At 40.7% G+C, this 21,519-nt stretch overlaps 2 protein-coding genes across 3 annotated transcripts in view; both read left to right on the forward strand.

Annotated features, from left to right (window-relative positions):
- Positions 1-1,572: 1,572 nt before the first annotated feature.
- Positions 1,573-7,332, forward strand: LOC146962015 (uncharacterized). The gene is made up of 9 exons (XM_085771734.1): positions 1,573-1,764; positions 1,846-1,913; positions 2,013-2,134; positions 2,249-2,309; positions 2,414-2,597; positions 2,877-2,986; positions 3,310-3,363; positions 6,125-6,319; positions 6,555-7,332. Exons 2-9 carry the CDS (start codon positions 1,853-1,855, stop codon positions 6,881-6,883), a joined length of 1,116 nt encoding a protein of 371 aa, XP_085627860.1. The 5' UTR covers positions 1,573-1,764; positions 1,846-1,852; the 3' UTR covers positions 6,884-7,332.
- Positions 7,333-8,044: 712 nt separating this feature from the next.
- The window catches only part of akap7 (A kinase (PRKA) anchor protein 7), a 48,865-nt gene continuing 35,390 nt past the window's right edge, over positions 8,045-21,519 (forward strand). The window contains exons 1-9 of one of the 2 annotated variants that reach the window (XM_085770489.1): positions 8,045-8,538; positions 8,631-8,874; positions 9,644-9,796; positions 9,906-10,060; positions 10,960-11,096; positions 13,090-13,250; positions 15,649-15,761; positions 17,344-17,390; positions 19,008-19,108. In XM_085770489.1, coding sequence (XP_085626615.1) covers positions 8,368-8,538; positions 8,631-8,874; positions 9,644-9,796; positions 9,906-10,060; positions 10,960-11,096; positions 13,090-13,250; positions 15,649-15,761; positions 17,344-17,390; positions 19,008-19,108 — 1,282 coding nt within the window. In that variant the 5' untranslated portion in view covers positions 8,045-8,367. The remainder of the gene's footprint in view (positions 8,539-8,630; positions 8,875-9,643; positions 9,797-9,905; positions 10,061-10,959; positions 11,097-13,089; positions 13,251-15,648; positions 15,762-17,343; positions 17,391-19,007; positions 19,109-21,519) is intronic. The other variant, XM_085770490.1, reaches the window with a different exon arrangement.

The raw sequence follows: 21,519 nt of genomic DNA on the forward strand, positions 1-21,519 counted from the left end.
TCATAATTAATGTTTTTGTTTTGTTCCAAGATGCCACTGAAGGCATCACAGACTGAATCCAATATCAAAAGCATCTTGGCAGCCTGGGTACAACACCAAGTTGCAGAAGGAGTAGTTGCACATTTTTACTTTCTCAAACAGCCTTTTCATGTCATTACATTGAAAGCAGCATGTTACACAGAAAAACTTCACCTTCAAACTTTGTCCAAAATCAAACTGAACTTACTGTACCTGCTGCTTGGAGGGAAACAGTCTGAACACACTCTCAAACTTAACATAAAGTGGGCTACTGAACAGTATCAGTCTTGTAAACTTTGATTTATATTACAGAAACTTTTCCACTTTATTTATAGCTATGTAGGCTATCCAACAGTGTGGTTTTCTTAAACATGTACAGCTCCCATTTATAATCTTAATTTTACTTTATAAAATGTAAGAAAATGTTTAATAAATCTATAGAAATATAATTTAATGTAAGTGTGATAAGTCTTTGCTCCCGTGTAGCTGACCCAGAAGCTTAATTTACCTTAGGTATATTTATTTTCTAAAGTGATATTTATGTCGCACATTACAGCAGCCAGAGTTTGGTGGAGCTGCAGTAAAACACAATCATAGCCAAGACTATTTCAGGTCAACTCTGGAGGAGGCACATACTCATACACAACACCCCGCCTTGCTCAGCACACTAATAATCTTTCTACTTTAGATTTTAATTGCCTTTTTTCAGATAAGTGTTTTGTGATTAGTAGCTTCCTATGGAATTCACACATTGATACAGATACACACATACACATATACAATGGAGAGTAGCCTATAATTTTGCAAATGGCCAAAAAAATACAGCTATTGTTGCTTTACTTTATTGGAGCAAAATGTTTGAATGCAGCAATAAAAGTTGTACAGTGCTGCTCCCTGCTGGTTTATTATTCATATAATCATGCTGAGATGTGTGATGCTGGCTGTGCTGCTGAAACATGATGCCACTTTTAGGCTGTGATGCCCAACTGGAGGAGTCTGTGGTGACAAAGCGCGGCTCTAATTAGCAGCCGCCTGGAGGCCAGAAAGGACTGAACTGAACTGAACTGAACCAACCAGGGAAATCTTGTTCAGTCTCACAAGAAAAATAAGTTTCCCCTCACAAAGTAACTGCTGACTACTGACCCCAGTATCTCAAGACTGGAAGATACTGCACTGCATGCAACTGCCATATGTATGCACTCTGTTTTTCTGTTATAGATTAAGTCTGACATGAACAATAATCTATTTATGGAAGATGTTCAGTATGAATAAAACTGAGTGGAGAAGAACTCATAGCAGGCTACTACTTACAATATCAATAGCCGTTTACTCCACATTAGTCTCTTAAAATTAATATGCAATTGTTATATACTAGGCTACATATTTTGCAATAATAATTTTATTTGGTTTGAAAAATAAAACTCTCAAGTCTTGATAGTTCAAAGAGGGCGGGGTCATATGAGTGTCAATCACTCTGTTCCAGCGACCAATGACTGTTCGAGACGTCCTCTACGTCAGCTCTTTCGAATAGTTTCACTTTCTTTTCCGTGTAAACTGTCGAGTGTAGGATTAGCTACTGTGATATATGCAGATATTTATTCGGTGAATTCACTGACAGTTTGCCGGAGTAATAACACCTGCTGCTGCTGCTGCTGCTGCTGCTGACAGTGGACACCGTGTTGTTAAACGTTGTTGTTGAACGTTGTTGAAGTCGGTCATCTATCGTGTAATCAGATCGGTTTTAAGGTCAGATTTTTGTTTACCTTCCACCGTCGTCTCGGTTGTTTTTCCAAGCTAACTGTTCTGAATCCTCTTCGTGTTGTTCAGGTGAAACATGAAGGTTTTACTGCGAGAAATCGAACAGCTCAGCCTGGAGGCAGCTAAGACACTGAGAGGTAAGACAGCATTAAGTTTCAGATTGACTTGACTAAATATGACATGAGCTGAGATGAATTTAAATCAATCTGTACTTTGAACCACACCTGTCTTCTCAGAGGCAGATTTCCACACTGATGCAGACCTCCAGTCACTGAGTCGCCAGGACCTGCATGAGCTGTTTCCTGGACCTGGCAAACTCAAAATGAGAAGGGAGATCTTTGGATTAATACACAAACAGGTGAGCACACATGGTAAAATGTGATGATCTGAAAAGAGAAAGATCTAGATCAAGAAAAAGAAAGTACCACTAACAGTGGACCGGTGAAATGCTCCTTTAATATTTCTTTTTCAGAAGCCAATCAGAAAGGTGCTGAAAGAGCTGACAGAGTTCATTCCACATGATGAGCTCAGATGTATGTAAAATATTTACAAAACTTTGAGTAAGTAAATAATGTGTGGAACTAAATTATCATCCAAATGTAACTGTAACACACACAACCTGTTACTCTTCCCCCAGCTGCTCTAACTAACAATGGGGTCCTGGTTGACTACCTCCTTATCCTGAAGGAGATAAAGACCCAAGTGACCAATGTGCAGGACTTCCTGGATGCTCAAATTGATCTCCTGGAGAACATGAGAAAACCTCAGGCCGGCACGGAACCTGGCAAAGGTTTTCATGCAGTCTCTGTTTTCTTGTTATAGTACCTTGAGTGCACGAGAAACCCTGATAAATAAATTACTATGATATTACATCAGAGCATAGTGAATACACTGTGGCAAATAATTTGTACTGTAGTAAAGTTGAGCCTGAGTGTTTTTCCAAGATCAAGTTCAAGCCTGACCTAAACACACATATCTGTTATAAAATATTCAACTAAAGTTTCTAGCTTATTCCCTTAGAGCTGTGTGACTATGTGTGGCTAATGATCTTATTTGAATGTGTTATCTATGTAAGCAGAGATGTCTTATGGAGGTGTCAGTAAGACTGGGCGTCAAGAAGTGCATTGTTCTTTGCCAAGTGCAAGTGACTCAGCCTCTAAAGAAGAGCCTCGCAAAAGTCAAAGTGCTGGTCCGCCTCAAGAAGCGCAAGGTAAATCTTCACACTCTCACGACATGGGTATTGTGATATTCCAATATATAATGAAATTAAGATTTTGTTTATACTACATTCATGTTATTCTGTGTGACAGGCCATAGGTGGCAGTGGTGCAGTTATATAGAAATATACACTTTTATATAAAGATTTTGTTTGTGTTTGTAGCTGCAAATGTATAGTTTTTGTAATTTTTGTCTGTAATTTGCTGTATTCACTTTTAGATAAAATTGCAATTCAAAGTGTTAATTTATGATGTTTTTTTGAAAATTTTGTGAAAATTAAAATCATTTTAAAATTGTTGTTTTTCAAATATTTAGCCACCATGCCTCCGAAGTCAAGCACATCATTTCCTCAAGTGGGTTCTCGGCTAGGTGAGGTATACAACATACACAGATGTAACCCATATGCCATCATATATATACAGTGGGTACGGAAAGTATTCAGACCCCTTTAAATTTTTCACTCTTTGTTTCATTGCAGCCATTTGCTAAAATCAAAAAAGTTAATTTTATTTCTCATTAATGTACACTCAGCACCCCATCTTGACAGAAAAAAACTGAAATGTAGAAATTTTTGCAAATTTATTAAAAAAGAAAAACTGAAATATCACATGGTCATAAGTAACCCTTTGCTGTGACACTCATATTTAACTCACATGCTGTCCATTTCTTCTGATCCTCCTTGAGATGCTTCTACTCCTTCATTGGAGGTTACAAAAGAATTTCTGCAGCACTCAAGGTTCCTAAGAGCACAGTGGCCTCCATAATCCTTAAATGGAAGAAGTTTGGGACGACCAGAACTCTTCCTAGACCTGGCCGTCCAGCCAAACTGAGCAATCGTGGGAGAAGAGCCTTGGTGAGAGAGGTAAAGAAGAACCCAAAGATCACTGTGGCTGAGCTCCAGAGATGCAGTGGGGAGATGGGAGAAAGTTCCACAAAGTCAGCTATCACTGCAGCCCTCCACCAGTCGGGGCTTTATGGCAGAGTGGCCCGACGGAAGCCTCTCCTCAGTGCCAGATAGGGATGGGTACCGAAATCCGGTACTTTTTTGGTACCGACTGAATTCCCACCAAAGTACCGAGTATCGATTCACATAAAGTCAATCGGTACCACATTTCGGTACCTGAACGCACCTTCGTCGTGCGACAGTCTGCATGAGCCCTGCACAGTCGCGCCCGCCCCCTTCTCTCTCTCTCCCTCTCTCTCTCTGAAATGAGAGGCGGAGAAGCAGCAGTGCCAGCCCGTCATTTAAAATCACTACCTGAAAAACAGCCGTCCGTCATTTAACGTGAAGAACGGACTGTTGTGACAATCCGTACCGAAGCGGTCCGGTCCCGACTCCCGAGTCCCGCTTCTCATCACAGCGGCGCCATTCAAGTCCTCGTCACGTAATGAGAGCAGATCTTTCATTATATGAAAATCATTGCCCATCCCTAAAACATAAAATACTCTTAAAGGCTGAGGAGTTGTGATGTTAAGAGGTAAATATAAAAATTGTAGACATTTTTATTTATTTATTTATTTTTTAATTACCACACACACAAAAAGTACCGAAAACAGGTACCGATTGGTACCGATATCGGTTCCCAGGTACCGAGTATCGATACCGCATCGATTCAAATGGGAAAGGTACCCATCCCTAGTGCCAGACATATGAAAGCCCGCATAGAGTTTGCCAAAAAACACATGAAGGACTCCCAGACTATGAAAAATAGGATTCTCTGGTCTGATGAGACGAAGATTGAACTTTTTGGCTTTAATTCTAAGCGGTATGTGTGGAGAAAACCAGGCACTGCTCATCACCTGCCCAATACAAAGGGCTGCAGTGATAGTTGACTTTGTGGAACTTTCTCCCATCTCCCCACTGCATCTCTGGAGCTCAGCCACAGTGATCTTTGGGTTCTTCTTTACCTCTTTCACCAAGGCTCTTCTCCCACGATTGCTCAGTTTGGCTGGACGGCCAGGTCTAGGAAGAGTTCTGGTCGTCCCAAACTTCTTCCATTTAAGGATTATGGAGGCCACTGTGCTCTTAGGAACCTTGAGTGCTGCAGAAATTCTTAGTAGAACCATCTCAAGGAGGATCAGAAGAAATGGACAGCATGCAAGTTAAATATGAGTGTCACAGCAAAGGGTTACTTATGACCATGTGATATTTCAGTTTTTCTTTTTTAATAAATTTGCAAAAATTTCTACATTTCAGTTTTTTTCTGTCAAGATGGGGTGCTGAGTGTACATTAATGAGAAATAAAATGAACTTTTTTGATTTTAGCAAATGGCTGCAATGAAATAAAGAGTGAAAAATTTAAAGGGGTCTGAATACTTTCCGTACCCACTGTGTATATATATATATATATATATATATATATATATATATTATGGCATGCCTCGTTCAGGAATTTAATCTTTGAATGAAGCCATGGATGTCATGAACCTTGAATGGCTGCACAGCTGAGCCCGAGAGGAGGGGCCACTAAATGACGTTAAAAGAATAGTTCACCCAAGATTCAAATTGCACTCATTATCTACTCACCCTCATGTGGACTAAGGGCTGGGAGAAGTTTCAGAGTCCTCCGTGGCTTCTCTGAGTTACAGGGGGTCTCGGCATAGCGGTGCATGTCCATATAACGGTTGCAAATGGATACCAACTGTCTTCGTAACAAAAAGACACACCAAAAAACATCCAGATACCTCCATGCTGCTCGTATGTAATGTCCTTCTTGTATTGAAGCCCCGAAATGCGAAATTGTTCCGAAAAAAATTAAATAAGTCTTCCTTATCCATTTACAACCGTCATATGGACATGCAGTGCTGCACGGAGCCCCGCTGTAACTCAGAGAAGGCACGGAGGACTCTGAACATTCTCCCAGCCCTTAGTCCACATGAGAGTGAGTAGATAATGAGTGAAATTTCAATTTTGAGTGAACTATCCCTTTAATAATGGATGCTAACTGTCACATCCTACCCGAGAAGTTTGAGCCATTTTATATATACACACACTGTGTATATACTATATACATATACACAGATGCAACCCATATATTATATACATATAATATGTGGGTTACATCTGTGCATAATAATTGTATACCTCACCTAGCCGAAAACCCACTTCACAACCATTTTCTTCCTGTAGCCTCAGTAGTGAAGTACCAGAAGATTATCTGTGGTCAAACCTTTAGCGCCGATCATCAGCTTCTGGACCGGGTCTCCAAGTCGAGCTCAGCTCAGTTTGTTGAAGACAATTCGGACTCCCAGGTCATTATTGTCTTCTGTCCAATCAGTTCACGCGTGGGCTCAGATGTTGAAGCAGCAATGGCTAAAGTTAAAGGTACGTTTTTCAATCCAATACCAGGTTTTCAAGGTTATATATGGTCAACATTAAGTTATCAATGTATTGATATGTCCATAAAAGAGAATCTTATGGTGTTAACAACTAAAATGAAATACACATCCTTTCATTACTTTTTGTGTTCAGTCAAGTCTGACACAAATTCACATCTTTTAGGTCATGATTTTCCATTTTAACCTTCTCATACTTCTTCCTCTTTTTTGTATGATAACAGATGACACACAGATGACAGATAATAAACCTGTCATTCTGGTGTTGATGCACCACACACGTGAGGTCAAGTACACAAGCTCTGTGAAAACATGGCTGCAGGACCATGGTGATGTGTTTCCAGTCAACATTTTCTACCATGAGACAACTGCTGGGTTGCTGCGATGTGAACAAAATAATCAGGCTGTCACAAAGATACAAACTGAATTACTGAAACATGCCAGTGTAGAGCATGGTGGTAGTGAAGGCATGGAGGTTGAAAGAAGTGGGAATGATACATCTTATGGATTCAGGAATCTCTTACCCACCTATCTCTTTAACAAAAAACCGTAATAGTACCTGGTGTTGATGGTGGTAAAAATGGTATTATCAATGATTGCAAAGAAATAATGACTCTTGATGTGTGTATGTCAAAATGTTAATCAATGATGGAAATATAAAAAAAGTAGAAGAAAAATAGCTCATGTGTGTTTTTTCATAGGCTATATCTGTTTAAATTTCATTTGAAAGGGAAAAGGATGATCTCTTTATCCGTGCAACTGCTTTTTGACTTTTTGCTAAGACAATGGTAAGCAGCATTTTTTTTTTTAACTTTATGTTACACTGAGCTTTTGAGCAGCAAGTGTACATTAAACTTTCCATGCATGCAAGTTTATGGAAAGGGCTAGTTTAAAATAGGCCCAAAGGTAAACATATACTGCTGATAATGTAAAGTGGGTCTGCAATGGAGCCACCATGCTGTTTGCTGAATAAGCTAGTTCACCGATGTAATGAATCCAAGTGTGTTTAAAAGAAATTTACATTACTGTCTCTACTTTACTAACGCTGTTTAATATTGAATGTAGGCTATAGTAAGAGATTTAACAGTGAAGATGGTGCAAGTTAGGTTATCACACAACTTTGTGTGTTTATCAAAGTAGACCAAATCAATAAATAGAGGACAAATAAAGGAAAACTAATTACTACGCAAATGAAGAAAAAACGTATTTCCTGTAATCTACATTTTGCTGTAACTACTTATAAATAAAAAATGTAAAAGTAGGCCTATTTAAGATGTATGAACACTATGCATGGTATTTTCAATAAACTTGAAATATGAGCATGATCATAATGACTGACTGATTCTTGAGTTTTTTAAAGCTTCTATACTATATAAAGTATTTAGCTGATTCTATCAGTTCATTTAAAAAAAGAAAAAAAAATCAATGTTAAGGGCATTGTGTTCTCACTTTGCTGTAGACTATTTTCTGCAAGATAATTGTAGACATTTGTGTGCGTGTAATCAGTTGGTTGTTGGTTTAATTATTTGAATATTTACTGAATTCTTAGAGTTTTAACTAAGAAAAACGAATTAGCCTATTTGCTAATCTGAAGTGCCAGGCGCTTTTATTTTGAAAACAGAAAAGCTATTTTACTCTGAAAAACCATACCGGAAGCGCGGCATTGTTTACAAACAGGAGCTGCTTCCGGTTGGCACTTGGAAGTAGCGCGCGTGCTTGAATGCCATTTTCCGTTATTTGCTTGGACTTTTTCCGAGTGAACTTCCACCGCAGAGCTGTCTGCGCCTCCAGCACGAAGCCACTTTCTAAACAACGATGTTCCGCTCAGTTCTGCTAATTAGCGGCTCTACTCTACAGTTAGCTAACAGTCGGCTAGCTCACCAGATGTTCGGCATGGCAGCGTGATTCATTTCAACAGGTGTCAACTAGACGGAGAGTGTGTTTTCATGTCGCTGGTAGGTTAGCTGGAGTTAGCTGGACTGTCGGCTGAACTAACGAGCCGTTTGAACGTCTGCTAAAGTTTGTCACAGTCGTGCCATGCTCTGCAGCCGCGTCCTGCTGAGCCTCAGGTCGACGTGTTCACAAAGCGTTTGTTTACCAGGATTAGTTGTGTTAACTGTCAGCGAAGTATCGGTTCGGAGGCTGCATCGCTTATTCACCAGTCACAGCCACAAAGTCAGCTTGCCTAAGCCATCTGGACTCCTCACGGTAATGACATAAAAGTCTGGCTGTTGTCCTCACCTCTGTTTATACCAAAACTCCAGTATTTTGATCTGGTTACATCACCCCTCTCTGTTTAGACCCTAGCACAGACCCGCCTGTACCAGCAAACAGTGTGTGACATGCAGCCAGCCAGTGTCTCCTATGAGACCACCGCGATTGCCTCAGACTGTGGTGATGATGATGAGGGTGGTGAAAGTGAAGGCGTGGCTAGGCAGAGGAGTGGGATAGAAGAAGAGGAGCTGGTGAAGATAACCATGAGTCCTGTCCAGGTGGATGCAGTCAGCATGGAAATCCAGCGAGGGGCCACTGACAGTGTGTCCGGTGAGTAGAACTGACTGCCTGAGATAATGAGTTGCCAAGATGGCCATGGAAAAAAAGAAAAAAAGAAAAGCTGGAATGAAGTCCAGCTCTGGAATCCAGCTGATGCTCAGCCTCTTTGTGCTGGATGGGGATGCCTTTCCAAATCATTTAAAATCAGGATGCAAATTAGCACATGCTGCTCATGTGGCAAATGAAATGTCAGGTGTGCCAACAGCTTGATAAACAGACGAGACTGTAAACACATCATCACATGGCTTTAATGCCTGTAAGCCCACTGTAACCTTTCATTTAAATGAGGTTGTACTTAAATCTTAAATTGTACAGACAATAGTTAAATGTATTGTGTTTCTCTTTACTTCTCCCTGTTGGTTCAAAATGTAACTACTACAGGTTTTCCACCATAGCCAATCTGTGTTCAAACTGCTTTATTTCTGTATGTTATGTCATGATATCTGTAAATATTGTGTCAAATTGTCTGGCACTGTGCATTGTTAACTGTTAAAACTCCAACAAACAGCCCTGCTTCCTGATTTGTCCACATTTGACTGATACAGGTGGTGTACGACACCACTTTGTGTCACTCACTATGGAGCAGACTGTCTTACTGTATTTTACCTTTCAGGAAAACATATCAACATTATTAGGAATCAGCACCTCAGTTGTGTTGAGGTCAAGTGTATTCTGTCACCATGCGTACGTGTCCTTTTGTATCCATATTCATACATTCATAGTATGTTTGTGTCTGTTGTATCATATTTTTTTGTGGCAGCCCCCGCAGCATCAAATGAGAAAAAGTCAAAGAGGAAGATGAGGAGGGAGAGGAAGAAGTTAATGAAGAAAAATTCAACTGATAGTTCGGAAAATTTAATGTCAGAGCTCCCATTCGCTCTGACCAGCCCCACCACATGGAAGGAGCTGGGATGTATGTATTAAGAGGCCTGAATTAATTTCTGCTGTAACCTTTAGAGGGTCAGGTCTATTATTGATGACCTGATGGTGATTTCAGTTCATCTAATGTCCATCCTCTGTAGTCCCCATCCCAGAAACAACCCAGAGAAAGGGAAAGAGGAAGAGAGGAGACAGCACAGGGCGAGTGGACAGTGAGGAAGATGGAGACAAGAAGAAAAAGAAGAAGGAGAGCCAACGACCAAACTACTTTATCTCCATCCCAATCACTAACCCACAGGTGAGTTATTACTCTACTCTTCTCTTACCTGTGTATTTCTAAGAGCCAAGCTGGAGGCTCCACACATTTTATCCAACTAACTTTTGATTGATCACAGATTTAACTTAGTTACACTTTTCTGTGCAGAGATGGAAGTATCAGAAATTGATGAGGATTCAGAGTAAATAAGCTAAAACCTATGTGATCATCACACTGATTCTTCATCCAGTTTTTTTCAAGCTACAATGAGTATGACAGTTCTACTGCTGTCCTCATCTGACCAGTAGCTTACTTTCTGGTATTAAAGCAGTTCTTTGTTTTCATGAAGCTAATAAAATCAATGCTTGTTTTAGTCGCTACTCTTTTATGCTATTATGACCTAGTAGAAACAGATGACTGTCGACCTTGTGGTCTCCTCATGTGTTGTCAAGAGTGAAGACGATGAGAGAAGCTTTTTCCGAATCCCTTTGAAATCTCCTTTTTGGTGAAAACTTTAGTCTCCTGACTGTTAATGAATTCTCTGTTTGACACCTCATGGTCTGTGTGTCTCAATCTCTACAGGCAGCAAATCACTTAAGGAAAAACATTAAGCATTTGTTTACTTGACACCTAGTGACACTGAAATCTTATTGCTCATTGACCATAAAGCTCTTCTGAGGGAACATTGATTTACCCCATGGTGATCATGTATCGACGCCTCATCTGTAATGTTGAACTGCTGTAGCTGCCCCAGTTTTTTCCCCCTGTGCTCCACTTTTACTCTCATCTTCTTTCCTCTGCTCATTAACACCAAACTTTTTTCCAGGAAGGAGGGTTGGGGTGCTGAGGGAAGAGAGGAGGCTACTCACTGTGTGTGACGCTGCTGCTGCCTTACAGTAATGTAACTGATAATGATTGCAGGTGATTTTGTCCACCGACAGATAAGCTCGGCTGTGGCTGAGGTCCAAGAGGCGGTGCTTCAACAGGAGCCCCTAATGGCCAAAGCCATGATCCCCATCCCGACTCTGCATATCACGCTGTTAGTCACCCATCTCGCCACTCAAGAACAAATAGACCTGTGAGTGGACGCACATGCCAACACACACACAAATAAACTCAGCAGAAACACACACGTGGGAAATGGTAAATGGGCTGCACTTATTTCGTGCTTATCTGGTCTTATCGACCACTCAGAGCACTTAACAGTAAATGCAATATTTGCCCATTCACACACATACAGTATATTTAGGTTCATGTCAGTGCCCTACTGCTTACATCACCTAATGAAATACAAGATACAGAGCGTTGTTGAACAGTTACAATGCATGATACAATAAACAAATGAAAAACAGCTGGCTTTTTTTCAGGCTCTGGCTCTGATAAAACAAATTTGTACATTTTTCATATTCTTAAATACAACCATGTTCTTCCTGATATGACATGTTGAGATGTCTGCAGAGAAAGGGTCAACAGGCCTGAAAATGACAAAGCAATTCATATATATACATAGATATACTACTACAATGTTTTGCACAAAGAAGCAATGACATCACAGCACAGACAGTTGTATTCAGTGCATGACAGTGTTTGTGTAACTTCAGAGGATGGTCTATCCGGTGATTGACTTCATTATATTGTTCTAAATAGCAGAAAATTACGACACAAACGCCTGCAGTTTTACTGATTTTTGTTTTCAGAGACGGTGGAAGTGAAATGTGTAGCAAATTGCACTGAACCGGATCCATACTGTATGTAATACAGAAACAACAACATTGACACGAGTCATTACCTAAATGTCAAACAGCCCATTAGCTGGCGAAAGCAGGGCTACCAGCCGGTACAGTTCACTGTTCAAATGTTCTAAACAAACTAAAATCCAATACTGGTGCTTGTATATCCATAAAATGAATTGCAAGAAACCATTTCACAAGTACTGTTTATATATTGCATTATTGATTAGTCCCTGCTATAATGCACCCAACTATCCATGTGGATGCAGGTCCATACTGATCGGCTTTTTGATTTACATGTACACATCCAAAGACGTGTGCTGTATTATTCTGCTACAGTGACAGGTTGTTTTGCCTCCTGTCTGTTCTGTGATGGCAGATAAAATGTTCTTCATAATATTCCCTATTACTCACAGTTAAATTACTGAGCTTCAGTCAAACGATCTACCACTCCAATCAGACACAATCACATTTGCTCATGCGATTCCACCCCTTCATTGTGTGATGATGTGATAGTCTATCATATCATAGATGCTACAGTATGATATGGTAATGTGTCATAGCATCACATATCAGATACTGTAGCTTCAGAAAGTCTTGCTGCGGTTGTGAACATACAGACTAATGTTAGTGCTTGAAGACAGATGCAGTATCATTAGCATACTACATTAGATATTGCATGCTTCTGCTTCTGTTTTATCTCTGCATATGAGCATTTCCAGGAAAACTCTGAATTAGTGCTATACGTTCTTCAGGTTTAGATTTAGGTCACTAACTGTGCCTTTTATTCCAATTACCAATCAACAATCACACACAGCAGTCAGTAAACTCCATTCTCAAATAAATTTCATATCTTACAATTTGTCTTCGTAAAAGTCAATTCAATTGGTTATTACTTCTGAAATATTTATACTCGGCATAAATCTTGAATATTAGGTTTTTTGACATTTTGATGTTTTGTCATGATGAAATGTCTCATCTAAAACACACATTGTTCCTGAAACTAGTGTGTAAAAATCCCATCAATAAATATTACCCACATTGAGTGCTAATGCCTGGTGCAGGAATATTTATACTCCAGAGTGAAGTTATCACTCTATCGTTCAGTGCTGAAAATGACAGAGGCGAGTTACAGTATGTGATGATTGCGATGCTTAATCTACATCAAGTAAAAGACTGTGTCATTAGTAATCACTATTCTAACGTTATGTAATATAAGAGTGATGGATGGAGGGAGGGAGGTGGAGAGGGAGAGGATTAAGTTGTGAACTGGTGTGTGTGTCTGTGTGTGTGCGTGCATCATTGTGTGTTGGCTATATTCATGTGTATATTTCCTTTTAGAGCGGCAACCGTGCTGACCCAGGTCGAGCCGTCATTGGCCGAGCTGCTGGGTGGGAGGGATCTGGTGCTGCCCTTCTCAGGCATCGGTCATTTCAGGAAGGAGGTGGTGTTTGTTGGGCTGGCCCCCGGACAACACAGACACACACTGGATAGCCTGGCAGGTCAGTAGCAAATGTTTAGCTTTTCACATTGATGTATACTTGTAGGCTGTGAATACTGAATAACATTTTGTTTTGTAAATGGTTTTCATGCTGTTTTGTTAGAAGATGAATCAGACTATTGAATGTTATTTTGGTACAGTACTTGTCTTTTTCTGTCCCTGTGGAGAGAGATCTGAACTTTGGGTCATCTTAGGAGACCTGCAGCTGGTGGGAGGGTTTAGTGTCTTTCATGAGGACACTTAGATGCTCGCTGTCCTGAAGGCTTTGCTAAGAGGTCACAGATTAGACGGCTTTGGTCTGCGACGCTAACTCTCACACTCTCACATTCTAAGTTCAGAGGTGGTCTAAGCCTGACTTTTGTCCTGGAGTGACTTGGAGATCAGGTTAAATAAGAGTTCTTGAAATAATCAACTAATAGAAGCGAGATAATTTAGCTCAACCAGGCCTGGAGCCCAGAATTAGCTGTTAATCTCTAATCCTTGAAAGTCAACCAGATGCACTGATTGCCTATTGTGCAACTCCATCCTCTTTCTTAAAGCAGCATAAGTGGTGAAATTTGCAAATTTGACATTTGCATTCTTTTGTACTTTTTTTTCACCCAACCCACGAGTGTGTATGCGTGTGTGTGTGCGTGTGATACATCCACGTGTCCTCTTACATTTGTCCTTTTACATCATTATTCCTGACTGGGGGCTGAATGCAGAATCATTTGCGTGTATGTTTTTGTGTTGTGCCTTAGGCAACAACATTAAGCCAACATTTCTAAGAGGATTCTCGCTCTGTTGCTCTCGTGACACCAACACACACGCACACAGACCCAGTGTCACACACACAGATAGAGGAAATGACCTCAAATGTATTTATTACTGTCAATTCCCACTCTTAACTATCAATTAACTCAGCATGTGACCCACAGTTTGTCATTTGTGTCCAGCTATGTGGAAGTTGATGATGTCCATAAATGTGTATTAAATTGTCTGAACATACAGTATTTGAGCAGCACTGCATGTGGCTATTAGTGGTGGCCAAGCTGAGACCTCAAACGACATTTCAATTCAGCATGGGAAATACAACAGTTCTTCATAAAAACGTCTACAACCAGAGTTCAAAGGAGATTTTGTTTTCATCTTATTCATTTTTTGTGTACGCTAGACCTTAAAGTTATCAGTTGGAATTGCGTGCACATTTTCAGTGTTGATCCAGTGCGGCCAGTACATGACCAAATTACCAGAGGGGGTTCAGTCGAGGTGGGCGTATCATTCCACTTGAATTTGCAGCCTCTAATTGGATTTACATTTCTCCATCAAAGTTTCTGAGCCTCTCAGCAGATGTAAGAGGCAGACCCTCCATAATTGGCCCAGTCAAACGCAGTCAGCCCCAACCCTTGAGTGATTAACCATGTTCTGCAGTAAGGCTGGAGTGGGTCGAGAAAAGTATTAATAGAAACAGTTTTGCTCAAGAGCTCATGTAATCTTGACTTCTAGGAAAGAATGTTTTCTTGCGTGTATCAAACGTAGGACGACTGTAGTTTGGCTGTGAAACAGCCCAAAGCAGGAGAAATACAGCAGCACCTCTGTTTGCTCTGAGCACCGCCCTGTCTATGAATGTAAGTTTATGTGCTGTTGTCTACTAAATACGTTGTCATGATAAATTAATTTAAAATACAGAAGTCCTGTCCATATACTTGAATTCACAAACTTATTTTGCTAACTTTGATATTGAGCTTTTACCTAACAATGGCACTTTGTAAAGTGCTTTGCAGCAATTTATTTATATATTGCTCTTTAAAAGTATTACGTGGCTTTGAAATACAGCTTATAAATTCTTAATATTATTACCATGACTGGACCATTTATGTAAGTTAACAAAGAGCCTTTATAAAGGCCGGAGCTTCCTGTCACAAACCTCCATTTATAATTGTGAGATGAAAAGCAAAGTGGCGATAAGAAAAGGTCATCAACAAAAGTCCAGGTATTGTTGTTGAAAGAGTAAAATAAGGATGAGGAAGGAAGTCAGACTCTCCCGTCCTCTCGTCTGCGCTCTCCGCCACTGTTATTGATTATATACTAACCTTTCTCTCCCTTTACAGCTCGTCTTCTAAAAATACCTCTATGGTTTCCCTCTAAACCTCATCAGTTGGTGTGTGCGTCGTTATCTGTGCGTGTATGTCCTTGGAGCTTGTGCTTGTGCCCTTGTTTGTGTTTCTGTCTTTGTTTGTTTCTCCCTCTGACACACGCTCGGCCCTCTATTTGGGTCAGTCATTTTTATAAAAGTCCATAAATCAGGTTTGAGTTGGGTAATTGGGAGAAAATATTAAAAATGATGTTATGGGTATAAAATGATCTTGTGTCTCTTCCTATTCATACATGGTTACATACTTTGTGTGTGTTTGTTGCAGAGTTGTTGCGACAGCGTTTTGAGGAGCAGGGTCTTCTCCAAGGTGGCAATCGTGGGTTTGAACCCCACCTGACCATGATGAAGCTGTCTAGAGCATCAAAACTACGATCTCAGGTATGCAAATGGGCACTTCTGCAAATGTAAGCACTCAGGTTGTAGGTCATGGAAAAAAATGTCTTTATTATGCTCAATATATATATAATACCTATACCTCAGCTGTTCATGAATATCAACTTTAAAAAAGACATCATTATCAGTCCAGACAGGGCTCCAGACTGCCCCTAAATGGAGGCATTTTGCCCCTGAAAGTTGAGACAGCACAAGTAAATTTAATCTACTTGCACATGTGCAACCGGTGTGAATCGTAGAAGGAGCAACTCGAACAATCCGGAATCTGTCATTACAGGTGGCAGTCCAATGTGTGTGAGGATTGTAGCAACCCAAAACCTAATAACAGCCCATAACCAATAATGTAATAACTTTTTTTTTTGGCAATAATGGAAATTACTAAATTATTGGCTGGTTATTATTCTGGCTTTGTATTAAAAAAACTTTTGACATTAACTGGAGCTAATAATGTAATAATGTATCACTATATGTTATTTTTATTTTGAGGGTATTAGATGTCACAGTTGTGAAATAAGTTCTGCGTTATGTTTAGTGATACATATATTATGAAGTTATTACATTTTTGGCCGTTATAACATGTGAATATTTGCCTTGCAAGTCGATTTACGCCACTTAATTTTCTACTTGCGCTCCTAAAATTTTAAGTTGGGGACCACTGTGCTCCTAGTAAAAAGAGTTAGTCTGGAGCCCTGAGTCCAGGATACCTTTTACTGAGTCCACAATCTCATGCCACAATAGAAATCAGGATATCTCATATAATTAGCTCAAGATGGCTATAACTAAATCTAAGTGTGAGATTGCACACCCCCTGGGCACATTGAAGTCAGAATTGTGGGAACATTTTACCAAATCCCCATGACATGAACTAAAAATGATGTCCTCAAATTGCTGCAGTTTTAATGTTGAAGCACATTTTGCACACAAAATCACAACAAAAGAAAAAAAAGCAATTTCAGTCTTTGTTGAAACATGATGCGTGATTGTGTTTTCCACATGATCTTGCTCTCCCATAACAAACTGGCTGAGAGAGACGCCAAACAGCTGCAGTGTTTCACCTCTGTCCTCAGCCAGCCGACCTCTCTCTGTAAAATGTATCATCTAAATTATTGCTCCAGTCAAAACTACTAGAGGCAGTGACACACCTGCTGTGGTGTTTTCAGCAGAAACAATATGTGACAGTAAGCTGAGAACCACCTATGGTATTGGACTGAATTAGGATATGGTTTGAGGGGAGGAGAGGGAATGTGGTGGTGTGACCAGGGGAATGGATATGGAAGTGAAACAGATAAATAAGGAGGAGGGGGGAGTGAGGGGTGGAGAGGACGGGAAGATAAGCAGAGACGAGCTGTGGACAGGAGGGGAGAGACAGAGGAAGGATAGCATCTATCTTTTAGCTTTTTCCTTTGACATCTGATGACATCTTATTCTGCTTGGCGCCTGCCGGCTGCATTGTTGTCCTCCCCTCCTCTATATATGTGTGTGTGTGTGTAGAGTTTTCTATGTGTCCAGAACGATTGTGCGTGTGTGATAAATGTGACATGACACCATTTGCTCCTGTGTCTCTCAGGGTATAAAGCGTGTGGACCCAGCCCTTTACTCCAACTATACTAACAAGTAGGTGCTTTGTTTTATTTTCATATAACTAGCAAAGTATCTAGGCCAGAGGTCTTCAACAGGGGGTCCGCGACCCCTAGGGGGTCCGCGGAGGTACTGCAGGGGGGTCGCGAAAGTTTTGGTTGAGGGAAAAGAAATATGACAAAAGATATGGTGTCAGGAGACTTTGTATTGTATCTGATACAAACACTGCGCACCGTCTCTCTCTCACTCTCTCTCGCTCACTCCCCCCCACCCCCCTCTAAAATCAGCCCGATGGCGGGCGCGCGCACACACACACACACACACCGCTGTCAGTGGTGCTGTGTGACACTTGGCCCCTGAACCGTCAGCTACACAACAATGGGACTTTAGTTTTAATTCTCCATACACACTCGTTAATTAACAGCACACACTCATACGATGGTGACATGAACGCGCGCCGCCACGTCTGCTCATAGCGCAGCAGTAATGAAGCAGCGTCAGGCCGTGACACCGTCACTGAAACGCTCCGTGGAACCGAGACATGACACGGCGGCCCGGTGTAAATGTTCCCAGAATCAGCTCCGGTGACCGCGGCGCTGACGGTTGGAGGTGAGTCACGAGTCTTGGTAGGGCACGGCCGCTGCAGCGACCCTCTGACAGTCCCATTGCTGCGTGTCAATCCCCCCTCTCACTTTCTCTCCGCGCCCCCGTCTCTCTCCAGCTGCCCTTTCAAAATAAATGCATAAAAAGCCAGAGAAAAAAACAGTAGTGGAAACACTGCTTTGTTTTCTCTGTCTTTTTATGGTTTAGTAATTCTTTCATTGGTGCAGTAGCAGCGTTCAGTTACCACAAGCATAGTTGTGACCTGTTGTGATCATGGCATGGCATATATTTTTTATATAAGTCCCTTTGACTAAACTCCTAAAAAAAAGCGTGATTTATAGTCGAGAATATGGCACTTTTGGCATATGGCACCAGGGCCGTTGCTAGGAATTCTGGGCCCCCTGAAAGAATACTAAAGTGGGCCCCTGCCCCCTGACTTTTCCACTTTTTTTCATAGACTACGTATGTATTATCATTTCCTGGCAATACAGGACTCGTTAAATATAAAACACAATTTTATACAATATAAGTAGGGGGTCCCCGCTCCATCTCTCCATCAGTTTGGGGGTCCTTGGCCTGGAAAACGTTGAAGACCCCTGATCTAGGCAACCAAGTAAAAAAATGTTTCAGAGTTAGTCCTGTACATGTTGTGTGTCTGTCCTCCAGGTCTAAGCTCAACATCTTAGTTAATATTCTTACAGGTATAGTAATAAAGAAATACTAATGAAATCTATTCATAAGTTTGTCAGATTTGTGACTCACTGGTGTTTTGAAAGTTCTTGTGATTTTTTTTTTCTAACTTTGAAATCCACATCGACCTGTTTTTATTTGAACAGTATCATATTGTGTAATGTCATGTTTCCTGCTTTGTTGTTTTTTTTAGGATGAAAATAGACACATTGCCCAAGTAAACTGCTCCATTCAGTTAAATGTGGTTGTCAGTTTGAATTGGAGTGATCACTGCTGTAAAGTGGCTGTAATGACTGACATGCACTGCATCTGCTGGAGGCGTCAACAAGGTCTTATACACGTTTGCTCTCTGTCACTCAGGTTTTTTGGAGACCAGACGGTGGAGCGGGTGGATCTTTGTTCCATGTTGAAGAAGAAGCAACAGGACGGGTACTACCACACCGAGGCTTCTCTGCAACTTGGTTAGTGCACACACCAACAAGGTGTGCGTGTGTAAATATGTGTTTATTGTATCTGCCTGTCTGTTATTGCACGTGACTGAGCCACTAGAGGGAGCTGTGTGCTGATGAGACGGTGAGTTGAGTGGGGTAAAACTAGCTTGGTGCAACATAACCTTTGGGGTTATACATTTTTTATTACGGTAGTTTGTTTTTGTTTTTCATCCTTGTCAGTGAGCTTGGAGGGAAGTCATCTGGGCTTTGCATTCTTTCATTCTGTGTCAGCAACTTCAGCAGATCTGTGCTTGAATTCTATTTCCCACGCTGGTTTTATGATATAGGGGAGGGGGTAAGTTTGTGTAATACTAAAAAAAAGCACTTTCTGTGCTTACCAGAAGTTAAAAGAGAGGCAATCTGGCCTAATTACAACACTGTGGGGATACTCATTTCCATTTTAGACATTACTGCCATGCTGGTTCTTTCAAAGGTTGGCACTGTGATTAAAAAGCAGCCTTAATGGCTGCTCAATGTGCAGTGAGATGTCAGTGAGTAATGTTAAACAGTTGCCGTAAGTGGGGCATGTATGTATGTATGTATGTATACCCCCAGTGTTCATTGTAGTATAGTAGAGAGGTGTGGAGAAAATAGATGATTTTTTCCATATGGTTTTATTCTGACTGTGTGTTTAACTGTGCTGATAGAAGCACACATTTGTTGTCACCTAGTTGTTGTCTTAGTTCAGAGTTGGAGCTTAACTGACTAGAGGACATGCTCAGATCAGTGAGACTCCTGCACTACAGTTTAAAATGCTGTAAATCAGATAAAAAATGTTGCAGAATTGAATCAGCAGATTTCTGTATTGTGTCTTTTGTGTTTCCTTCTCATTGAGCTCGTGCAAGACCTGTTGTGGTGCAGATTACATTATGTACATGTGTAGCCTCTCGTGAACTGGAGATGGCGCTGTTGGCTGTTGACTACAGGAGGACTGGGGATCATGCAGCCAGACAGGCAGTATCTTTGTGCTAAGGGTGTCTAGCTAAAGCTGGAGCCTTGTACCACATGCGAGGAGCTAATCTGCAATTTGATTCACATAAGACAACAAACTTTTGAATATTGTATGGATGTGTCTCATTTACATGTTCGCTGATAAAAAAATATGTCCTTAATCACAGTTGACTGAACATCAATCTGTTACTTCTGAAATGTCTTGCCAGTATTGTACTGTAGCATGATGCGGTGGGATTAGAGGCAGGGGCTTTTTAAGGATCTGTTCCTCTCTCTAAAAATACTAGAGGAACCACGCCATCCGTTTTGTTTTGGCTGTAATGACATGAAATCAGTGACTGTATCTTCCACGGAAAAGCATGAATTGAGAATCCCTGCTTTGAACTGCTAACAGCCATGGTCTCTGATCACATTCACAGTATTTTATGATGAACACAGCTTCAAAAGCCCACAGACAAACCAACACATTTAAAACAAACTACAGAGGAAAAAAAAAAAAGAAGCTTGATTTGGATCTGCTTTTCACCATTATGGATTAAAATTGGCTGAAATTTAGAAAGATGTGTATGTGCATTTTCTTCTTTAAGAATTACAAATAGCTACATACTGTAAATATACATGAATAAATGATCACATTGTTACCATGGAGTTAAGAGGATTATACCTAGACATTAGTATACATTAGCACATAGAGCACACAGTATACATGTATAGTGGATTGACAGGGACTCCCCAAGTGCCACTGTCAAGCAGTTGCACTAATTGCTTTGTATACGGATGTGTATATGTGTGTGTGTGAGTGTGTGTGAGTGTGAGCTGTCACCATGAGGGGGACTAGGCTGTCACAATGTTTTGTGGATCACTGGGCTGTCTGAGAGAGACAAAGAGCGACAGTGTGTGTGTGAAAGTGGGAGACAGAGCAGGGGGATGTTTACCTCACACTTCTCATCATCAAAAAGCCTGTGTTATTGTCAAGTGTTTTCTCCACCACAGTACATCCATATTTAAAATGCAAGAATAAACTTCTTTTCTGCTCTCTGTAAGAGGAATTAAGTCTGTCATCCTCCACTCTATACGTTACAAAAGCTTTTTAAACTGCGGCCGGGTAGATTTCAAAAGAAGAAATACAACAGTCGCCGTCCTCTTCTCTACATGAAACGCTGACTACATAAAGAATAAACACATCATTGCTCAGTTTAATTTATTTGGTTTTTCCACTACAGTGTTTTTGGTCTGGAAACTTATGGTTGGATAATGTTTAGAAGTAACTAACCGACACTGCCGAGACAGTTTTCCATCTTTGACTCTTCACTGTTTCTTTTACTTGTGCTGTGTTTTAACACAATGTCTCAGATTTCTAATGGGTTTATAAGAAAGTAATAACAAAGACAGTAAACTCACGGTTCATCACCGGGAGACATGCTTGTTTC

Source organism: Trachurus japonicus, chromosome 24, assembly GCF_045865225.1.
Source record: "Trachurus japonicus isolate A0001 chromosome 24, Traja_1.0".
NCBI classification, from domain to species: domain Eukaryota; kingdom Metazoa; phylum Chordata; class Actinopteri; order Carangiformes; family Carangidae; genus Trachurus; species Trachurus japonicus.

Bases quoted from the DNA above. Each gene is read 5' to 3' on its own strand.
- LOC146962015 (XM_085771734.1), top strand. From the start codon at position 1,853: ATGAAGGTTTTACTGCGAGAAATCGAACAGCTCAGCCTGGAGGCAGCT. The intron at 2,310-2,413 runs GTATGTAAAATA...CTCTTCCCCCAG, and splicing joins TCCACATGATGAGCTCAGAT to CTGCTCTAACTAACAATGGG. The intron at 2,598-2,876 runs GTACCTTGAGTG...TGGAGGTGTCAG, and splicing joins GTCTCTGTTTTCTTGTTATA to TAAGACTGGGCGTCAAGAAG.